The sequence below is a fragment of the Paracoccidioides lutzii genome (assembly GCF_000150705.2).
Source record: "Paracoccidioides lutzii Pb01 unplaced genomic scaffold supercont2.64, whole genome shotgun sequence".
NCBI classification, from domain to species: domain Eukaryota; kingdom Fungi; phylum Ascomycota; class Eurotiomycetes; order Onygenales; family Ajellomycetaceae; genus Paracoccidioides; species Paracoccidioides lutzii.
Genome location: NW_015441010.1, coordinates 11017 through 19315, shown reverse-complemented (window position 1 = coordinate 19315; position 8299 = coordinate 11017). Strand labels below are relative to the sequence as shown.

The window sequence follows — 8299 nt, the reverse complement described above, 5'->3', positions numbered from 1 at the left end:
ATAGCATGATCACATGCGCATGTGCAAACAATGGCTAGGCTGAGTCAGTCAGCCAGAGCAAATCTAGAGGTTCAGCCCTTATAGTTCTGTTGCTTGATGAAGTAGCAAGCAGACAGATGTTTCAAAATCATCTACTGAGACTGAATATATTGCATCCTCAGAGGCTGTCTATGAGCTTGTCTGCCTTTAGAAATTGCTGGAGAATGCCAGCTTCATGCTGTCTCAGCTCAATAATCTTGATGATAATGACAGTCTAATCAAATCACCAGTCAATAAGCTGATGTATACAATTTGAATGGATAATAAATCAGCAATTGAACTGATCAAAAGTGAGGCTATTCCACACTGATCTAAGCATATAGAAGTTCACTTCCATACTCTTTAGGATCTTGTCTGCAAGAATGAGATTTCAATTGATTACATCCTGTCCACTGAGAATGCGGCAGACAGGCTGACCAAGCCACTTGGGGTGACTAGATACACTCTATAACAGCAGATATTAGAAGACACAGTAAGCAGGTGAAAATGATTATATGAAGGAAATGACTGGTTTTTCAACAATATGGGTTTTCCAGTCAAATTATGTACTGATACCTAGCTACAGGCTACTTTTTGTATGTAATCTTGAGTACAATTACATCGGTGAGTGGGGGTGTCAGGCCTATCCGCCTTCTTATGTAGTCCGCACCGTAAACTTCCGCGTAGCTAGCGATCGCTACATAATCAATCAAGCAATCTATCCTTCACATATACAAGAAAGAGATTTTCATTATGGTGATAATTTCTTTACAATGGGGCGCACTTTCTAATGGTGAGTGCGCGTGGCACGGTTAGTTAGTTATTGCTTTGTTTACCTGATTAGGTAAGGCATCGAGAAGTTGTTGACGCCACCTCCAAAATGCGCTAGTCCGGAGCAGGAAAGGTTTGTTACCTATGGTACCGCCCGCAGGTTTTGGCGCTTTTTCAAGGTCACGTGGCTGTATTAGTACCTTTAAACGCTGGTATCCCTCGAATCCTGAATATCTTCAACGACTCCACCTTCCTTCTGATTCACTTCACTTTCACACCGGACACTGTTCCACACCGCACTCCACGACAGTTCCCTCGTGTTGTGCTTGTTGAATGGTATTTTCCTTTCATGGCGTCTCGCTTTACCCCAAGAGAACGTTCTCCCCATCGGTATAACGACCGTCGCCCTTCAGCTGCACACGGTTCTTCCCATATCCCTTCAGGCCCTCGCGCTTCAGACGATGTCAATTCTACCCCGCTGGGGAGGGAGCCACCTCGCGGACCAAAAGCCCTAATAGACTCCTCAAGGGGTGGCCCCTTTGTACCCCCTGGTCCCAGAGGCAGGGGTTACCCCGCGCGCGGCGAATTTCGAGACCGTGAGCGAGACCGTGATATTCGTGATCTGCGAGATGGCGCCCCTCTATTCCGGCGGGATATTGATAGAGAATGGTCTCGAAGGGACCGGAGTTTTGATTCGAGAGATTCCCGTGCTACCTTTGGTCGTGGCAGATCAAGGTCTCCCCCATTACGAGATTTTCGCGACTCGCGAGAAACAGGTCCTAGGGATTCAGATCCACCAAGATTACGACGCAATTCGAGGGATGGGCCCGCCGGACCGGTCAGCGGGGTTCAAGACGCTTCTCCTCTTCGCGGGCCTCCGTTGCGTGGGCGAGGCCGCGGTGACCGTGACAGGGGCAGAGGTCGGAGCTTTTTGGATGATCGAGATTCTTTCCGACGGAGAAGTCGTTCGAGGGAAGCTTGGAGAGATCGCGAGCGTGATCGGGATCGGGATCGGGATTTAGAGCGCCCTGATCGGTTTGACCGACGTGACGATGATCGGAGATCCGAGCGAGATGACAGAGAACGCGAACGGCTCTCCGAACGCTCAGATATGTGGAAGAAAGATCGACTTTCTGCCAGGATGGAACTTAAAAGCGCATCTACACCATCAACTACTGTCCCTCCCATTTCGCCAACGCCATCGTCGTCGTCATCAATACCAAATGCTAAAAAGAACATTAATTCAGAGATCCACGGCTCATACAAGAAATCTGTGGTCCCAGCACAAAACATCCGGGATTCTTGTGAGGACAAAGATCACAATGAATATCACCCTGCAAGTCGATTTGATGCACAGAAAAGTCGGGTAGTGTCGCAGAACTCCCCTCCCCCATCAGTACCAGAAGTACCGGCTTTTCGCTCTTTTGGTAGTCCTAAACCTGGAGCTGCTGACCTCCCCTCTACATCAACTACCAAAACAAATCCACCCGAGGAACCAGCGGGTTCGGGGTCGCCTATTGGCAAGCCAGAGAAGGAGCACAATGATGGTCCGGTAGCAACCGTATTATCCACCCCAACCGGACCAAAAGCTGATAGATCAGACCATGAATATTCACACGATCAGCGGATATTCCGACCGCCTAGTCAGGATTATCGAAGTAAAAACGAGGTGCCATTCCGCTCAGGAAGAAATCTCCCATCATCCTCAAAGTCTCCCACTATTACTACACACGATGTTTCCGGTTCGACAGGCTCATCCGGCGGGGGTGATACCGTCAATCCTTTTGTACCATCGGATGCCAAGGCTCAGGAGATCCCTCTCAGTGCAAGGGTTGGTCCGCGACCTGGCTCTTCGTCGGACTCACCACCTTCCTCTCAATCAGTGGGAAGAGGTATTTCTCTATCTCGTCGGTCTGGTTCACCCCCTGCCCCACCATCTGGCCCGTTTAGGTCTCCTGGTCCAAAGACTTCTCCCGGACTCTCTTTTGCAAGCGTACCCACAGGCCCCCGAGCGCTTCAGCGACCTAATGCGCCAAGAGGCACGCCAAAAGCTAGCAATCAATGGTTGCGCCCTGGCTATGCAAATCGCGGACCTTCGATCATGAATTCTGTCTTCCCTATGAAACGGGAATCATTTGAAGACAAAGACAAATTATCATTGGGAGTATCCGAAGTTTATAGACCTTATCAGGCTGATGGCTCACCTCAACGAGAGGACTCCAAATCTTTACTAGTTGCTGAGCGCGTAGATCACTCACTCTATCAACCTCAAGACATAGTTGACGAAGCTAACGCGAAAATTCACGCTGAAAACCAGAGGCCCCCTATCACATTTTCCTCGATGGGTGAACAAGTTGCCACCCCACTCATGTTTGGACAATCTAGCGGCGAAGAGACGGATGAGGATGACCTAGATGAGGAAGATTTCAACGAAGGGGAGGAACGGTTTGAAAAAGAAATGCAAGCATTAGCGTCTGAAATGCCTCCTCCTACCCTCAAAGATCCGGTTATAGTTGACCTACTGCTGAAAATCCAAATGTTGGGTATCATATCTGAGGCTGCGGTGCCTACAGATTTGGATGTGCCAGATGCAGCAATGGAGATTGAAGGCCCAGAACAACCACTAGCTGCCATCCCACTGCCGGCGAAGGACTCTCAAGACATTCAGCAGCCAGAACAATCCTCTACTGTTGCCAAGGCTCAACCTGGAGCTTTCCTTGACGCACCAACCGTCGAAAATCTTCCATTTCTCAATTCTGGACCACCCACGCCATTTTCTGACCTTGAGGCTTATCAAGAGACTCTCCAAACCCATGACCGGTTGAAGGAAGCACTCCGAGGCGAACTTGTCAAGCAGCGTAAAGAAGTAGCTCGTCAACGTGAAAAGCTTCGCCAGGAATATGCTGGGTACTACAAACCCTGGAGGATCACCGTGGAAGAACTGGATCGCAAAAGTGCACAAGAAAAGATGACTACCCCTGGTCCCCCCACCCCTCCATCGGGTGCAGGAGCTGCTACTACTCCCAGCGCGGCTGGTGAAGGACGAAGAGGATATAAACTGAATAGCGAACTTGATTTCCAAAATGCGTTAATAGCGTCTACCATCACTGCCCAGGAAGAGCAAGCACGCCGACGTATGAAAGAAGGATCTGCAAAACCCGACATGTCAAAGGAAGCACTTATCCCAGACATGTTCGGAGAGCAAGAAAAACAGGCCTTTGTTTTCAAGGATACAAACCACGCTGTAGATCCCTCTTCTGCGTTTGAAGTTTTCGCTTTTTACCCCGCTCCTGTCAATTTCACAGCTGAAGAACAGAAGGTTTTCACAGAGGCATTTTTAGCACATCCCAAAAAATGGGGTAAAATTGCTGAATCTCTTCCTGGACGAGATTTCCAGGCGTGCATCAATCATTACTATGTTACAAAGCACGAATATAAATACAAAGCCAAATTAAACAGGAAAACCATACGGCGACGCCAGAAGAAAACTACTGCTGCTACCAGGAATTCCAAATCTAATGCTCTCATGTCAGATCTGGGTGTTCGGCCCGAATATGAAGGTGACGAAGCCGAAATGCCCGCCGTCACTGACACTGGTAGACCCCGTCGTGCAGCCGCTCCAACATTTGGTGAAGTTGGCCCAGATACGGAGAATAGCACACCCACGCCCAGTTCCGGGAGAAGAGGAAACAACACCAAAGAATGTGGAGAACAAACAGTAGAGAAAAGTGTAAGTAGACGTGGTGGAAGAGGAGGTGGTGGACGTGGTGGCAGGAGGGCAAAAGTACCACAGTCTACTCTTACAACGCCAATTGCTGCAGCTCCTCCCAAAGTTGAAACTGAACTGCCTGTGGATGCTACACTAGAATTGTCTGTAACAAAGGAAATGGAAGAGCAGAAGGATGCTGCTGATGCATCCATTCTTCGGACAAAAACTACTAAACCGCGCACGAAGGAAGCCGCCTATGTTTTTGATGTTGCCGAACCCGAGACGCCAGCAAGGACAGTAGAGCCCAGATCAGGGTCCCTTCAGCCAACAAGCTACTGGTCTGTGCCAGAGCAACGTGAATTTCCGGAACTAATTCGTCACTTCGGGAAAGATTTTGACGCGATCTCTCAGTATATGAAAACAAAGACACCTACCATGGTAAATATATTATACTTCCGTAATCCACTGCATATCATTTTACGTCAGCTAACATATTACCCTACAAGGTCAAAAACTATTTCCAGAGACGTGTTGATTCTGGACAAACCTCATTGGAAGAATATGCTGAATTAGCTGAAGCCAAGAAGCTCAGCGGAGAACCACCAGGACCCCTTCCACTTCCAAGTATTCCTCCCAAGCGACGATATGAAGCAACCCCGTCTTCTGTTACCCCACGGCCGCTTGCGCCAAACACTGAAGTTAGCGAGACGATGGATACGTCGCTGGCGTCTAAGCCAAAAGCTCCCGCTGTTCCGCTAGCCGCCGCACAACCTTCTACCAGCCAGCCTCAGCCTCGCCCGCAATCAGAAAAGGACCGTCCCCAGCCCAGATTTTATCCTCTTGCCCAAGCAACAACAGCTCCTCTGCAGGCTATGAACGAAGAACCGCAACCACGATCGATTCGTCCTCAGCCGCCTCAAAACCAACGCAATCAACAAGGCCCTCGAGCTGGATATTTCAGTGACGACCGGAAGGATGCCCGGACAGTAATGCCTATTACACCGGTTCCAAACCTGCAACCTCAAGAACTCCAATGCCAGGAACTGCAACAAAATGTAGTACCCACGCAAAATGCCGGGCGAGGCTCAGCCATGCACACCCAAAGTTTGTCTCACGAAGATTTACAGGCTCTATCGCAAGAGAACCACGATTCATTACGATATCAGTCACTAACTCATCCAGCAGTGTTTACTCAAACCCAGTATCTTCAGCAATCGCAAGCGCACAGTCCAGTTATTTCAGTGGCACGAACACATTCGAGGCGTTCGAGTAAAGTAGTTTCAACACCAACGACCGTTTCCCCAGTGCAGCGGATGCCGAAACAAGGGTTAGATTCAGCTGCTCCCCTACGCAATGATCTTGGGCAGCAAAAATCAGCTTTGCCGCCCCCTGGCCACCTTCTAGGTATTGGCCGACAATCACCCGTAATGTCGCCCAGCAAAGAGGATGCTCGTCCAAATTCAACCTCAACTACCGCTTTTCAGGATCCTCCACGCCAAGTACCTGCCAAACGGTCGAATATCATGAACATCTTAAATGATGATGCTGAAGAGCCACAGCCGCGAAAGAGGTTCGCAAGTAATCAACCTTCCCCCTCAAACACTCCGCAGTTATATTCTACATCGCATTCACTTTCTCTTCAAGCGCAACCTGTCTCTCAGGACGAATCATTACACTCCACTCGCCAGCCCCAGCAGCATCGATCGCAGTATCTGTCACAGCACCCACCGGGGTCGCAAACAAATCAACTGTCAACCGCTCCGTCCTGCTCCTACCCAGAATATTCCAGCTACTCTGCTGGCTCCATAACAGGATCTGGAACCACAGCTCAGGATTGGATGTCAAGACTAGACCCCAGAGGACAGCAGCAGTCGCAAACATCTGGTGATACTGAAAATGGCATTTCCCGTTTATCAGCTCAGCAAAATTCAATTGTAGGATACATGAATACCGGTCAACAGCCAACTACAAACTCCGGATCGAACGTCCATCAACAAACCCAGCAGCAACATCACCCCTCGTACCATTCCCAGCCTTTGCTACAATCACAGCAATCTCAACCCGCTCCGTTCCAGGCCAAATCTCAGTGTCAACCGAATATAGGCTTAGGGAAACGCGATTCTCCCATGACGTTACATGCACAACCGCTTCATCCTCCATCCCCACAACATCGTCACAGTGCGCTCTCATACTCTCGTCGGTCCTCCCAGCAGCATCCAGCCTCTCCAGTCCAGCTACCTGCTCCAGGGCTATCCCAAACACAGCAGCTCCCATCTTATTCTCAGGGTCACTTAGGTCAGCCGCACCTACGTCAGCACCACCCACCGACTGGACAACTTGGACATAATCACCAGCATAATGCTCAAGCTGGTGGTAATTCGCAACATATGCAACACATGGGCCCGCCTTCTTCGCCTCGCCACCACAACGCCCAGCTACGCCAATCCCAGCAGCAGCAGCAGCAACAGCAACCCCGACATGGTCAACACCATCAATCACATCAGCACATGCCCCCTCTCAGTGTAGGGAGCCAACAAAGTGCTGGGCCATTCGGTCACAATGTCCCAACCCACTCGCAACCGCGTCGAGCACCGGGTAATTCCTCTATTGCAGCCCCAAGCCCGCACCAGAACCCAAATATTGGAAGACCTTACACCCCACCATCCGCCTTGCATCAGCCTTCTCAAGGCGGTATTACGTATACAGCTGTTGGTGTTGCTCCTCACCCTAACCCTGGGTCGCAGCAACATGGATTGCTCCAAATGCATCAGCATCAACACTCGGATCAGCATCAGCTCCATTCGAGGCATCCTGGATCGGCCCATCACCGTGCCTACTCCCGAGACTCGAGACCATGAAATAACGAGGAATGTTCGTCTATGTTAATGATGGTTAGGGCTGTATTTAATTTTCATGCACTCGAATTCTGTACATATATGTTACCGCAATCTCTCTCGTTTCCTTCAGTGTTTCCTCATTCCAAACCCCCCCCCCCCCCCCCAAAAGTTGTGGGGCTTCTCTCCAATAACAAGCAGGTTGTGTGAGATAGCGTGTGAAACTGATGACCTTACTTCCTTTATTATCCCCCCTTGCAATACTGCTCATCTTGATTTTTGTTTGTTTGCTCCTAGATACGTCTTTGCGGCACCTTCAGTTCTTGCATTGAATATCAGTCAAGTCGGTTTTAATGTTTGCCCTGTATGCCATCCATTATACACGAGTCGTTTCGGAGTTAGAGACTACAGTTGCTACCATGAGTTAAAATGCGAATACACTGAATTCCTATTTATTTACTTTTTATCAATTTTAACTATCAGCTTCTCTTTAACCTCATCTCTTCGGACACAGTTTTCAGGTCCTAATTGCCCAACATTCCACCAACAGTCAGAGGATGTAGCGCAGGGCAAACGAAAATGGCAGATGGTAGATTTTACTCTATATTTGAAGGTTATTAACGATGCCGAGATGGCTTACCCAGATCCGCAGCTAAATATTAAATACTTACTGTGCGGAGCAATGCTAGTCTCTCTTTGATTCATGAAGTTAAGCCAAAATATGAAAATACTGATCGGAGTTGTATATTTAACTCCCAGTGAACTAAAGCTTGTTAACGAACGTGTAACATACAAACAACAGAAGTAGGGCGCGCGGGAATCAAGGACCAAAACACTGATTGCTGGACCAATAGCTGTCAAAGGCAAACAAGTCACAATCACTAGACAGTATAGTAGCAAATATACAGGAATTAAGAGAATTCAATTTCTCGTAATGTCGTAATGCATAAATCCCGTCAAAACTTGG

General features: G+C 48.9%; 1 protein-coding gene across 1 annotated transcript; it reads left to right on the top strand.

The window, feature by feature from the left end:
- Window positions 1-1138: 1138 nt before the first annotated feature.
- Window positions 1139-7356, top strand: PAAG_09030 (hypothetical protein; the record flags this gene model as incomplete). Its single annotated transcript, XM_015846713.1, has 2 exons — window positions 1139-4936; window positions 5005-7356. 2 exons carry the CDS (start codon window positions 1139-1141, stop codon window positions 7354-7356), a joined length of 6150 nt encoding a protein of 2049 aa, XP_015701759.1.
- Between the last annotated feature and the right edge of the window lie 943 nt (window positions 7357-8299).